Consider the following 15,335-nt stretch of genomic DNA (forward strand, 5'->3'; position numbering starts at 1 on the left):
AAACAGCATTTCCTGTAACAATGATTGAAAAAATATTATGACAGATGGCTTCTTCAGAGTAGCTGTTTAGCCTACCTCTTTGTGATGGGATGGTCGCGGGTTCGATTCCTAGAACGGCATAAATTGCAACTTTTGTATTCATGAGGATTTACTATGTATTTACAAAAATAATATCTTTAAATATTTCTATCGCTTGTCTAGTTTCCATAATACAAGCTTCTCTTAGCATGGAACTAGAGGGCGCTGTTTGAATTGTCCTCAGATATTTTTTCACGCTACTTTGTCTGGGCTAACTTTCATTCCTTACGTCACCCACTTTTGAATTATTTGGTAAGATAAAAGATAACCCATGTTTATCTCCGTGATATAGTCTATCTTCATATCAAATTTTATTAAGATCCCTTCAGCCGTTTAGCTGGAAGAAGGTAACAGACAGACACTTTCCCAATCTTAATATTATGTAAGTATGGATGAAGAAATAATATTGTTTTTAAATATTAGTATAATATCATATGCAGATGTGCAAGCGTTAGCAGTCTACAAAGAAGGCGACGAGAAACAAAAGATGTTGGATGACATGAAGATGCTGTGCGAAGCGGCGCATCAAGTGTGTTCTTTGACAGGCGCTGCTGACTATGAGGTTAGTGAGTTGATTTGTGTGGATGTACATTTTGTATGTATTTATTTACTTTCATGGATGGTCAACATACGCAACAGCAAGTTTCAATAGGAGCAACAAACGAAGACGTGTGAAGATAGACGAATATGTCTGCTCATAAAAGATTTTATTTACCATCTACTGCTCTTCACCCGTGATCATGGTAATTGAAATACTGCCGAAATATCGGGATATTAATAAAAATAAATAAAACATGGCAAGATCCCGTGACTTTTCCTAATTGCACGTCTCGTTCACCCTCGTCGGCAGGACTTTCTTTCACCTATTAGAGCCCCTGAGCACATAAGGATAATGGTCCCTATGACCATAATAATAAAGCACTACTTTGTTAGAATAGACAAAGTAGTGCTTTTTTGAAAATGACTCTTTGGAGATGTGTATGGGGATGACCTTCGAAACAAATCAGGCAAAAATATTTTTAAGTTGTTATGTGATGTGGGGTTCAAATTCTTGCTAGACATTTATAAAAATATTGAAAAAACGAACAAATTGACCATAGTCGGTAGGGGGAGCGGGGGCAATGTTAATATGACAAAAGCTATGAAACAAATTATACATTGGATTACTTGCAAAGTTAGTATGTCTATTTAGCTATTAAAATATGACTGAAAATTTATTAAAATGTATGTAATTTTTTCACGATGGGAAATTTAACTAAACAAGTCGATTGTAACATCTTACCCCCCAATTGGGGCTAGTTGTTACATCATCGGGGCACGATGTTACGGTAGATAAATAAACACAATCATTCATTATACATATTTTTTTATTATTATTATAAACAATAGACATCATTTTAAACAGTCTTGTAACAGGAAACCAGTCCTGCCCAGCCATATTATTTTTATACCAACTGGGGGGAATACTTTTTAAATCGATTTTATAGAAATAGAAATAGAAATAATCTTTATTCAAATAAACTCATTACAAGCACTTTTGAATAGTCATATTTTGATTCTACCACTCATTCGGAATGCATTTGTTAAGACTGATTTTCAGGTGAGAGTAGAGTAGCTATCGGTTATCGTTTGGTAATGGAGTAGGGAGTATACTGGACTAGGGGCGCCAATCCATCGCGCGGCCTTAGGCACGTGCCCAGTATACCCAGTGGGAAAGAAGGACATGCTCGTCGGCACAGACCCTCTGATCTGAACCTGATAATGTGAGCCCAGACTAATTTTGTATTCTATTTCTAGAAACTTCAAGACATTTCCAACATTTACTCGGACGTTTCCAGAAAGTTAATGTTCAAATTTACACGCGGCGTGATCGGAGCCCAAGACAATAAGGTAAGCTGATGATACGTAATCTATACATATAAATAAAATTGGAGTGCCTGTTTGTAAATTGAAATAACCGTTTTTCACTACATGCTTACGAATATAAATACGGCACATACACCAAAATATATTTTTTTTACAATTTTTGTCTGTCTGTCTGTCTGTACTCTGTTTGTTCCGGCTAATTTCTGAAGTAGTTGGACAGATTTTGACGGGATTTTTTTTTGGCAGATAGCTGATGTAATAAGGCTGCTTCAGCTACTTTTATTTTAGAATAGAATAGAATAGAAATAATCTTTATTCAAATAAACTTAATATAAGTTTTGAATAGTCAAGTTTTTTTATTCTTCCGCTTATTCGGAATGCAGATTCATCACAAGAATAATAAGCAAGAAACTTGTGTGTTGCTCTATTAAATAAATATTGATTTACTTATATTGAATTAACAACAAGGATTAGGCATGCGACAATCAACATAAAAACCGCTACGCACTTAATCTCTGTTCAATGAGATAACATTGTCAGCGCTATGAATTTTAAGTTAGATATTTTCTACAAAAACATTAATATCATTTATAAATTCTTAAATTTTAGAAAAATAAAGTCAAATTCCACGCGGATGAAGTCGCGGGAACAGCTAGCTACAAATACGCTATATAATTGTGCAGAATTGAAGGAGTTTGCGTCCTTTCTTGTTCTTTTGTCTGGACTTACGTGTACAGTTACGTTTGCGTGAAAGTAGATTCGTTCTAAAGACCATAAGTGTAAAGGCAGCTATTCATTTAATAATCAAGTTGCACTATAATTGACAACTTACAAATTGACACCCTGTCCTACAAAAAAGATCTTCTATAACTTCTGCTATCATCATCTGCTTCTTTCTTATCCCCTTTATTTGGGGTCAACGTAATAAGTTTTTTGTTTCGTTTCGTTTAATAACTACTTCTATAAAGTAAATCTACCATATGTAGTGATATATGTATGTAAGCGGCTAAAATGTCCTACATGAATAAATGATTTTTGAATTTGAATTTGATATGAGAAACAAAAACATTATATCTCTTGTTACGAAAGAAGTACGAAAGGCAAACAGCAGAAGAAGTGGAGAATATTATATTATCGATAGATATATGGAATACACTTTATTTGTAATACAGTTACAGTAAAGAAGAATGTTTGACGAATGAAGAATTTATAATAATGTTTAAAAGTACATCACACACTACCATGCGAGTAGAGACAAAATATATGTGTGTGTGTGCGTGTGTGCGTGTGTAACACACATATATATTTTGTCTTTGATAATAGACCTTCTATAGACTTTAAATTGTTTTCATTTGAACCACTGAGCGACTACTTGTATGAAGTACCTAATACAAGAGCAATCCTTTAAGTCAACAAAATGGTAGTCACAATCAATAATTTTTAGTATTCACATAAAAAGACTAATTAATGACCTACTCCTTTTTAAAACAGACCTTTATTTCTATTGGATGTTAACAGATCATCGAACTAACAAAAGATGTCGGCGACAAAACCTCAGCACTATTGGTACAGGCGAATAAATTGTCTGAACCAAAATCGGAAGGAGGCGCCGCTGTGGATGAAGCTGGAGTACGTTGCGCTAATGCTGCGAGGGATCTACTTCTCTGTTCTATGGTAGGATTGTTATTCAAATAAATTAATAGGAAGAGCTACAAAAGAATATGGAATCTAAGGAGCGGTCCATGAATCACGTGATCTTTTTGTAGCATTTCTACTGTTTGAAGAGTCTTACTCTGGTCGCCGAACTGTGAATATTTGTAGTTTCACACATGCTAATGGTAGCAGAATTAAATAAAATAATATAAATGTATTAAGTATTTGGTAAGGTAATAGGTATTATAAAGAAAATTACATTGATGCAGTTGACGTCACCGACTATCCACGAACCCCACTGCCAGAGCGCATTAACAGCTGCATCGGAGACGCTTTCATCATCAGCTCAACATTTAATGTCTACTGCCAAGCCTCTACTAGAGCAGCCAGCTCACCAACATCTTGCGGACGATTTTCATAGAAGAAACACGGATTTGACTAAAGCGTTGGATAAACTACAGCAAGCTTATGGTAAGCCAATTAATATATATTACGCGATCTTAAATTTTATCTTCGAAATGTAAGAAGCACTAATTAAGATGGTGACTGAGGCTTTGAAGCCGGCTACCGCAAGGGAAACCCCAAGTAGCGCCCGTGACTTGTGACACGGGTGTAGGTTTAAAAGGCCCTTTTAGAATGCATTAACACTCACCTTCACTACTTGCACGTTTCCCCCAGGACTAACTAAGACCGGGATAAACCCATTTCTAATACAATTCACTTTAATATCCAAAACACAACCAGCACGCCCTGCGCTCGTCGACTGAATGCCGCGGCTCACGCAACGAAAGAGGATTATTCAACTACCGACCTCTGTATTTATAGACCAAAGTCAGTGTAGTAGGTTGGTCTATAAATACTAGATGGCGCTATTTACAATATTCGTAATAATCCTTACATTGGGTTCTTCATTAGTACTAAAAACAAACTACCTTCTTTTAATATATTTTTAAAATATCTGATTTTTTCTACAATAATGATGTGAATTCTAACAGAAGGATGACTTAAAAATTGTCTGCGTAACAAATCTCAATTTCAGTATTTCAACCGCCGAGCAGTTTGCATTGTAAGTAAGCTATGATTCGTTTATAAGCTGAGCTAAGGCAGTAAAATTACAGGATCTAAGGCATGATGATCTTAGTGGTATCAATGCTGTTAATGATAACGTGATGCGACCGTTGCTACTCACCACAGGCAGTCTATATGTTTGCTATTCCAGTAAAAAAAATGAGAACAATTATAAATAATGCTGATAAGAAATACACTATTTTGCCTAATACACCTGTGTTTATAGCTTATGAAGATGATGCCGAAGAGAATAAGGTTCGCAGAGAGCAGCAAAGATTGAAATTCATTACTACGTTACGCAACGCGAATAAATATTTAGAGAACGCCGACAAAGAGTTAAACAAAGTAAGTTAAATATAATATGTTAATTACCTTACACATAAACAACATGTCATAAATAATTGTCTTCCTGGTGCTTCATTGCCTAATATTTTAAATAAGGTGGTTAATGGTAGGTATGATAAGTTAACCACATTAGTCATTGCTTTAGGCAACTGTTTATATGTAAAAAAAGTCATGTAATTAAACTTGTAAACTCTTTGCTTAATATTGCTGAGCTGGGCATAGGTAAAATAATATTATGTGCATTTCCTTACTGTCGTTCTCTGACCATTGAACAAAATAAGTTCATATATTATATTAATAATTTAATTTATAATATGACATGTCGTCATAATGACTTTTTATTTTTTGATAGTAACAAATTTGTTACAAACTTTTGTATGACTGGAGATAGATTTTATCTGCCTAAAAAACAAATAAGAAATATAGCTAGTTTACTAGCTTATAATATAAATGACCCCATTATAAGTAATATAATGGGTTGCATTAATCCAATTAGTAGTACTTGTACTAATGTTAATACTAAACATACTGAAAATATTGACATAAATATTGATTCTAGTAAGAATCCTTTTATTTACAAAAATTTAAATATGACTGCAGATTTAAACTGCTGAAAAAGACAAAGGGAAAGCTATCAGAATTGAAAATTGTTCACCAGAACATACAAAGTTTTCTCGGCTGTGAATTAATTATTCAATTGTTTTTAGAAAAAAATAATATAGATGTTCTATGTTTAACTGAACATTGGCTCAAAGTGAGCAATATGATGTTCAGCTTAAACAATTATAATATTGTCAGCTGCTTTAATAGAAAAATAGTAAATAGAGGAGGTTCTATGATATTGGTGAAAAATAATATAAAAGTAAAAGAACGTAGTGATATTGGCAATCTTTCTGTTGAATGTTGTATTGAAATTTCCTGTGTGGAACTAGACAATTATATAGTTATATGTGTTTATAGACCTCCAAATAGTGATTATAATTTATTTGAAGAGGTAATGGAGGATATTTTAAAAAGAGTATTTAATATTAACAAAAAAATTATAGTGTGTGGTGATTTCAATGTTGACATTTTATCACATAATACCACAAAAACTAAATTAATGAGTTTATTTCAATCCTTTGACTTGAGTAATGTCTTCCACGAACCCACTCGTATCACTGCCACGTCTGCTACTTGCTTGGATAACATATTTAGCAACAGTGAGTATTTAGATAAAATAATAATAAACAACCTTCCTTCTGATCACTGTGGTCAAATAGTTATTTTTCCAAATCACTTAAACAAAATTGGGAAAATTAATTTATTAAAAAGAGACTTGACTAGTTATAAGATAAATAAATTTAAAATATCAGTTCGTAGTAAATTAGATTTTTATCTTCCATCTAATGAACCTAACAAACTTTATACAGATTTCTTCAATATTGTTTCTAACGAATATAATAAGGCTTTTAACAAAAAAACTATCAGTATTATTAACAAAACAAAATTTTCAGAATGGGCTACAAAGGGAATTCTTAAAAGTAGAAATATATTATTTGATTTATATGCTCAAAAAAAATACCGTTTCGATAGTACATTCGTAAATTATGTAAAAAGATACTCAAAAACTTTTAAAAAGGTATGTAATGTAGCAAAGTCTAATTATCTAAATAAAAAAATTAAAGAGTCCAAGGATAAGATAAGGACAGTGTGGAATATTATTAACAAAGAAACTGGCAAAGTTAAAAGTCCATATAACGATTTTACGCTAAATTATAATGATAAACTAGTAACGTCCACAAAAGAAATTGTCAATATTTTTGAAAATTTTTTCGCTAATATTCCAACTGATATTACTTCCTCTTTGGACTCTTCTCCTGGTACAGCTAAATCATTCCTTATTGATAATGTTGTTTCTTGTCCGGTTACATTTAAATTTACATTTATTGACATTGCTACAATTACTAAAACATTTAAACAATTAAATTTAAAAAATACTGAAGACCATTGGGGCATGTCTGTTAAAGTTATTAACACCGCTATAGATGTTATTGCTCCATATTTAGTAATTATTTTCAATAAATGTATTTCTGACGGTGTTTTTCCCAATTTAATGAAACATAGCAAAATAACTCCACTCTTTAAGTCAGGAGAAAAAACTGTGGTAGGTAATTATAGGCCTATATCTATCTTACCAGTATTGAGTAAAGTGTTTGAAAAAATTATGCTCAATCAAATGCTACAACACTTTAAAGTAAATAAACTGCTTCACAGTCGACAATTTGGTTTCACGGCCGGTAAATCAACTACTGATGCCGGTGTAGCTCTCATTAAATATATATTTGATTCTTGGGAGAGGTCTCAGGATGCAGTCGGTGTATTTTGCGATCTTTCAAAAGCATTTGATTGCGTTGAACATGAAACACTTTTGCTCAAACTTGAACATTACGGTATTAGATATGAAGCACAAAGCATGATGAAATCCTATCTAAATAATAGAATGCAAGTTGTCGAAATAAATGGTGTAAAGTCTGAAGGAACTAGTATTAAAATGGGTGTTCCTCAGGGCTCTATTTTAGGTCCTTTCTTATTTTTAGTTTACATAAATGATCTTCCTTATATGGTAGAAAAGATAGCTGACATAGTTCTGTTTGCTGATGATACTTCATTAGTATTCAAAGTCAATCGACATATTGATGATTTGGACGAAGTAAACGGTGCTCTTTCTTATGTTTTAAAATGGTTTACGGCTAATAATATGTTACTAAATGCAAATAAAACTAAATGTATCAAATTTACTCTCCCCAATGTAAGACCGGTAGATTCAAAAATCATGTTGGACAATAAACCTATTAATTTTGTGGATGATACTGTATTTCTAGGTATCACATTAGATTCCAAGTTGCAATGGGGTGCCCATATTACTAAATTAGCGAGTCGACTTAGTTCTGCCGCTTATGCGGTAAGAAGAATTAGACAATTAACAGACGTGGCAACAGCTAAACTTGTGTACTTTAGTTATTTCCATAGCATTATGTCGTATGGTATTTTGTTATGGGGCAAAGCAGCTGATATAAATACAATATTTATTTTACAAAAGAGGGCCATTCGCTCCATTTATAGCATGGGTTCCAGGGAGTCTTTGCGAGAGTGCTTTAAGGAATCAAATATCCTCACCGTTGCTTCTCAATATATTTATGAAAACATCATGTATGCCAGGAAGAATATAGACAGTTTCAAAAGAGTTAGTGATTGCACTAATAAAAGCTTACGTAACAATAACAAACTGATTTTACCTAAATGTCGTTTGGCTAAAGTTAGTAATTCGTTTTATGGCAATTGCGTAAGGTTTTACAATAAAATACCAGAGTCTGTTATAAATCTGCCAGAAAAAAGATTTAAATGTCAAATAAAACACTTCCTTTGCAAAAAAGCTTACTATAAAATTGAAGAATTCGTTAACGATAATAATGTTTTTGTAGAAAAATTTTAAATACATAGCACTGACAATATTATCTGATTACACTAATAATGAGTGCGTAGCGATTTCTATGTTGATTGTCGCATGCCTCTTACTTGTTACACTGTAATTATTTATATAAAAAAAACATCTATCAAAAAGAGCAACACACAAGTTTCTTGCTCATTCTTCTTGTGATGAATCTGCATTCCGAATGAGTGGTAGAATCAAAATATGACTATTCAAAAGTGCTTGTAATGAGTTTATTTGAATAAAGATTATTTCTATTTCTATTTCTATTTCTATTTCTATAAATGGCTTCAAAAATATCACACTCTTGGAAAAAAACGACCTTTTTAAGTCTTAATTTTTTCTATTTTGGACTTCATAGATCAATGTTTTTGCAGTAATATTGATCTAATCATACTAAATAATATTAAATAAATTGTCCCAAAACGTTGCTCTTTCTTTGAAATATTTAGATGCGAAAAAGATTAAATGAGAACGGAAAAATACGTTAATATTTTTTTCAGCCTAGTAATTCTGAAACGAAAACCTTCAAATATTTAAAATACAAAGACACTATGTGCATACAACGTCTTACTCTCATACGCAAAAATTATTGCTTTCTTCGAATATTTTATATAATAAAAAAATAAATTATATCTTCAACAGCCTTTAATAGCAAGTTCTAAGGATGCCAGCTCAGGAACTGAAGAAAATGTTGCAGAACGCATTGCTGAATTGAAATCTATTGTAGCTTCTGTTATTGCTACGACTGCAGGTAATTATTATATTTGTACATCATCTAAGTCAGAGGTTCCCAAACTTTTGTGTGTCGTAGACTCCTTGCCATATTTTTCGGTTTTGGGTAGCCTCCCATTCTTACCTGGTATTGATTTTTTGTAAATTTCTAACTATAGTAAAGTTTAGTGTTAAAAACATAAAGTAAAAACAACAGGATGTTCGCTGTCGTTCCCTTGCACTTTGTCATAGATCCCTGGGGGTCGATATAGACCGTTTTGGGAATCACTGATCTAAGTAATCAGCGTCATTCCTAAACTCAATAGCATGATTTGGTATCCAAATGATAGTAATAAATTTAATATGGTAACTTTGGGAGCGCAGGGAGAAAGGGAAATAAATTTATTAATGGAGACTCCAGAGAGAGTGACTCCATTGCTTAGAATTAACCATGTCAGATCGATCTCCATGGAGACCTAACTGGAAACTAGCGTAGTTAATTCCTGGTAAATTTGTTACGATGTCTTGACCCCATGTAGATCTTGGTTTCCAGTGCTGTCTCGCGTGGTTAGATAGATAGATAAATTCTTTATTCACAATTACAGACATAACATACATGAGATACAGAAAAAACACGAATTATTAAAAGAAATGTAGGTGACTTTATGTGCCGCAAAAGTGAAAAGACAGCCAACTCAGCATAATGCTACAGATAACTCTGCAGCGATATTCTGTTGGCTCCATACTTATACTATACTTAATATTAAAAAAAAATTATAAGGAGTTTGTTCCCATGTCTTGACCCCATGTAGATCTTATCATCTTCGTGTGGTGCCCCACCAGCGTAAACTAACGGTATACTCTGTGGAGGATACCGTCTCTGTGGAGATCATACCATTATCCTCCATAAAAGCATGGTTAGACAGCATTTAAATCATTCAATATTTTGGATTGCAGATCGTGATAGCCCAGATTACGCATCGGCCGATGTTGCAATTGGCACTATGTACACCCTTCTGCCTGGAGTTATTAAGGGTATGTTATTATATTTATTTCTATAACATCTAAATATATATAGCTGAAAGGTGACTGACTGACTGACATAGTGATTTATCAACGCACAGCCCAAACCACTGGACGGATCAGGCTGAAGTTTGATATGCAGGTAGATGTTATGACGTAGGCATCCGCTAAGAAAGGATTTTGATAAATTCCACTCCCAAGGGGATAAAATAGGGGATGAAAGTTTGTAGAAACTTTGCCAATTTTAAACCGATCGGGCTGAGACTTTGCATGCATAAATCTACTATGACGTAAGCATCCCCTAAGAAAGGATTTTGATAAATTCCACCTCTAAGGGGATTAAACAGGGGATAAAAGTTTGTATAAATCTTCTTAGATTTTCGATTGATTGAACTGAAATTAAAGATTGGAGCTACTATGATGAAAACGTTCGCTTAAATAGGATTTTGATAAATACAACCCCCATGAGGATAGAATAAGGGATGATGCAGGATGTAAATGTATTAGTTTGAACCTATCAGTACCTAATAGAACGAATAAATTAAGACGAACAAAATAATTTTTAGTTCTTTAGGCTACTTTTATTTTAGAAAAATAAAGTTAAATTCCAAATGGACGAAGTCGCGGGAACAGCTTGTTTATTGATGACTTATAGGATGACGTATATAAGGACGGCAGGGAAAAATATTAATCCAAAAAATTAAACTTGCATACGTGTTAAAACGTCCTTCATTAATAAAGGATGAATATAAGACAAAATAGATGTTACAGTAATTCCTATATCTTATATATAAAATACTCGTGTCAGATGATGATGAATGTTAGTTACCATACTCCTCCGAAACGACTTGATCGATTTTTATGAAATTTTATATGCATATTCAGTAGGTCTAAAAATCGGCTACTATCTATTTTTCATACCCCTAGTGATAAGGGTTGTCCACCAGCAACATTTTTTTTATTTTTTGGGCAAAGTTTTTATTTTTTTATTATGTGCCATTAAAAAATACATACAACCCTAAATTTTCACCCTTCTATCACCAACCCCTATTTTTTTATAGCGTTATTAATTTACATGGCAAAACGTTTGTCGAGATACCTAGTAATGTATAATAAGCAGATATATTAATATTGTAGTGTTCAATAATATAAATTCATTATATTCAGATGCCAAAGCTCTAAGTGCAAATAAAGAAGTTGAAGCCCGTGGAAAGATTATGGATGACCTTAAGAAACTTTTGGCTGCTACTCAAGAAATATGTGCAAGCACGGCCTCAAACAACATTGAAGTCAGTCAGCTTTATTTATCCTATTCCGTAAATCTATTATCTTTATTTATCTATTGCTTGTTTGCCATCGTAGTAGTATATGGTGGAAAACAAGCATACGGCCCATCTGATGGTAAATGGTTACCGTAGCCTATGGACGCCTGAAACACCAGGATCACGTGCGCGTTGCCGACCCTAAAATATGAATTAAATTAAAGTGTCTGTTTGTAATATTGAAATAACCGTTTTTTACTACATGCATATTAATACAAATAGTGTACATAAACCAAAATAACATTTTTTACAATTTTTGTCTGCAGTCTGTTTGATCCGACTAATCTCTGAAATGACGGGACCATTTTTGGTGGGTAGCTAATGTAATGAGTAACTTAGGCTACTTTTATTTTAGAAAAATAAAGTTAAATTCCACGCGGACGAAGTCGCGGGTACGGCTAGTTAAGAATAATAAGAAAATGTAACTTCAGGTGCACCTGTTGAATTACAAGAAATTGTTTTACTTTATCACTACATACTATAAAAGAAAGTGGCTGTCTGATTAAAGCATAAACAGGAACGGATAGACAACAGATAGGAAGTAAATAACGCGATGACTGCGAACAGGGATGAATGGAAGCGAAAAAAATATTACGCCGCACAAATAAATGGGATAAGGAAGAAGCAGATGATGATGATGATGATGATGAGGAACGGATAGACAGCGGTCTATCCGTTTCTGTTTATGCTTAAATCTTTGAAACTAGGCAACGAAATTTGAAGCGGTTTTTAATAGATAGTGATTCTAAAGGAAGGTTTATATATATAATACATGTACACCCGTGCGACAGCGGCAGCGACTTTATTTTATATTTGTAATGATGATGATTCCCAAACCAAGCATGCTTAACGACTCATAAATGAGTTTTTAGTAATAATTTACTGATAAGTACAAATCTGTTGCAGGAACTTAATGAAGTTAGTGCGAAATTTGCTGAAGCATCCAGTGATCTGTATTATGCTTTCAGTCCACGAGTTTCTCCAGTTACAGAAGATGAGGTGATTGGGATTTCTGTGATTTCTATCGTGTTACTGTTTAGTTGTATCTATTTGTGTGTAGCTTACTGAAATAACTTTGGATTGAAATTTTGTACAATTTTATCGCCAGATCTAATATTAGTTTTACCACAGATAAGGCTCTATTACAAAAAAATAACTGTATATTAAATAGTCCATAATACATAAGTAACAAGCTTATGTATATGAACGTAAATATGAACTCTGTAAAGCAGGAAATACAATCCTACAGTAAAAGCTACCAGTCTAGACGAAATGTACATAGAAATGAACTGGCCACACAACTGCAACAGGGATCGGCGAGTATAAGATTCTCTCGACTTAAAAGACGTGATATCCAGACACTTGCGGACCCCTCCGATCGATCCCCCGTCCAATTCAAACAGTGATCGATATTACGACGGCCTGAGCCGAGGTTCGAACTCCTAGTGGTGCCCTCAGACTAAAATCGTATCCGTCAGGCAGGAGTTGGCCTTCAGCCGCTCCATAAGTCCTTCCGCGGGTTTGGAGTGCCATCTGCACTCGTCCCCTAACGTCCGGTGAAGCTGTAAAGGCCAGCTGCGGCCAACAGCAATTGGAGTAGTCCGAAATTTAAAAAAAACACGTGCTGAAAGACTCGCAGACAGTGGCCGAGGGTGACTCATTGGAGCAGCAGCGTGAATTTTAAGTGGAATACAAAAAATTAAATAAAAAGAGCAAAGTAGTATTTTGAAAATATAAAAAAAAATAATGTTCAAGTCCTTTATATGTTGGTGCAATAAAGTGTTATAAAATAAAAGAGCCATCAGATTGCCAATTAGCAGTATTCAAAGGGAAAAAATAAAAAACAAGTTTTACTATATCTATAGATTCAGTTTTATAAATTTTAACGTAAATACTTTTGTCTCAAACATTCACGATCTAAATCTTTGTATCATACGTTACGTCCTACACCTGGACAATTTAGTTCAAGTAACAATATGTACATTTACCTTAAATACAACAAAAAGTATAAAAGAGAGTTTTCTAAATGTTTAATTACTTTGTAGCTTAATTTAGTCTTACGTAATTAATAACCTATAGATTACAGTATTTATTAACTAAAAATTAAGGGACAGGAACAGATTTTTCCATATTAATACATAAAATGTGAAATATTAATTTCAGATCATAGATAATTCTACAGTTGCGTGTACTCAAGCATCAGAATTGTTGGCAAACGTTTACCAGCTCGTTGAAGAAATAGGTGGCGAGGAAGGGGCTGTACTAGATAAAAAGGGGACAGTCACAGCTGATGCTGCAAAAGCTTTACTCGCTATTGCTCAAGTAAAGAGAATATTCTATTAAATAAATAATAATTGTCAAATGTTTTATGTTTTTGAAATTGCTATTCGATTAGAATTGAAATTGCTTTCCGACTGCCCACGTTAGCGGCATGCACTTACGAGGGAGCAATGGAATCCTCCATTGGATGAGGATGAAATTAGAGAGTTAGCCCATCATATGGTTTGCAGGTCGACCAGACCACTACTCCTATTATTGTCAATTCTCATCCCAGCACACAGACCAAACTTATACAAGATGTTAGAAGTAAAGATTATGTGTATTTAATTTAAGTAGCGCAGAAAGCACGGCTGATAGCAAAGGAGAAAGTTTTAAGTCATCCATATATAAAAATTCATCAAGATATTTCTAACAATTTCTAATTTTGACAGTTAACAGCAGCAAGCGTCAACGAATCGTGTTGCCGCGAGGCTTTGGTGTCCGCTGTAGACAAGTTATCAGCGACAGCTTACGACCTGGAAGCAACATTCAAGCCAATGACGCGGGATCGTAGATATGCCGACCTTGGAGTGAAGTTACAAAATCAACATCAACAGCTGCAAGACGAATTGGACAAACTGAAGAAATCCTGCCCACCAGCAGTGGATCAATGTCGAAGAATGCAGTATGTGAGAACTGCGCAAGAGATGAAGCAAGCTGTAGAAGCTGCCCAGCAGGAATTAGAAAAGGTTCGTACTATATTACGTTATTTGAATAGACTGTTATGTAAATAGACTATTTACGTGCCAGCAGACAAACCCCGACAGGAGTTTTGCTGGATAATGAATGTGGGAAATTAGGAAAAAGAAAGCTATCTATCTATAAGGTCTGCACAATTGCCTGGCTTTAAATCCATTGTTTGAGCTAGGTGCTGTATATCATCGTCTTCCAGATTTCAGATTCCTATTAGTCATCATATTTGAGTTTACTTTTCTTTAATTCATATCATATTATATCTCCATCCATCCACATATTTTTTGGATCGTCTTCGCCCATTTCAACCACGTTCATCTTAATAATATTACAAACGCAAAAGTTTGTGAGTATGAATGGATGTTTGTTACTCTTTCACGCAAAAAATACTGAACCGGTTTTGATGAAAAGTAATATAGCTTATACATCAGTATAACACATAGGCTATAATTTAAGATGTCCAGTAAGTGTAATGCAGACGAAGTTGCGCGATTCAGGTAGTAATAAATACTTTCTTTAAGTCATGGTTTTCGCTTCTCCGTATAACATGTCCATACCAAGATAATCTGTTGAAAGACGACTGCATGCAACTGAAATGAGAATGTTGAGATGGATGTGTGGTGTGACAAGAATGGATAAGATAAAGAATTAATACATTAGAGGAAGTATGAAAGTGGCACCGGTGTCAAAGAGGTTGAAGAGTAATCTATCATGGTATGGACACGTAATGCGTAGGAATGAGGATAATATTTTAAGAAAGGTGTTCCATATGAATGTGGATG

The 15,335-nt window shown here is 33.9% G+C and overlaps 1 protein-coding gene across 1 annotated transcript in view; it reads left to right on the forward strand.

The window, feature by feature from the left end:
- The window catches only part of LOC131843124 (talin-1-like), a 129,636-nt gene that overhangs the window by 42,141 nt on the left and 72,160 nt on the right, over positions 1-15,335 (forward strand). The window contains exons 19-29 of the mRNA XM_059191727.1: positions 519-640; positions 1,876-1,968; positions 3,463-3,573; positions 3,867-4,068; positions 4,892-5,010; positions 9,128-9,236; positions 10,154-10,231; positions 11,387-11,508; positions 12,448-12,540; positions 13,705-13,863; positions 14,253-14,549. Of these exons, the coding sequence (XP_059047710.1) occupies positions 519-640; positions 1,876-1,968; positions 3,463-3,573; positions 3,867-4,068; positions 4,892-5,010; positions 9,128-9,236; positions 10,154-10,231; positions 11,387-11,508; positions 12,448-12,540; positions 13,705-13,863; positions 14,253-14,549 (1,505 nt within the window). The remainder of the gene's footprint in view (positions 1-518; positions 641-1,875; positions 1,969-3,462; positions 3,574-3,866; positions 4,069-4,891; positions 5,011-9,127; positions 9,237-10,153; positions 10,232-11,386; positions 11,509-12,447; positions 12,541-13,704; positions 13,864-14,252; positions 14,550-15,335) is intronic.

Source organism: Achroia grisella, unplaced genomic scaffold, assembly GCF_030625045.1.
Source record: "Achroia grisella isolate CSIRO2021 unplaced genomic scaffold, CSIRO_AGI_Agris_v1 utg2786, whole genome shotgun sequence".
Classification (NCBI taxonomy): Eukaryota; Metazoa; Arthropoda; class Insecta; order Lepidoptera; family Pyralidae; genus Achroia; species Achroia grisella.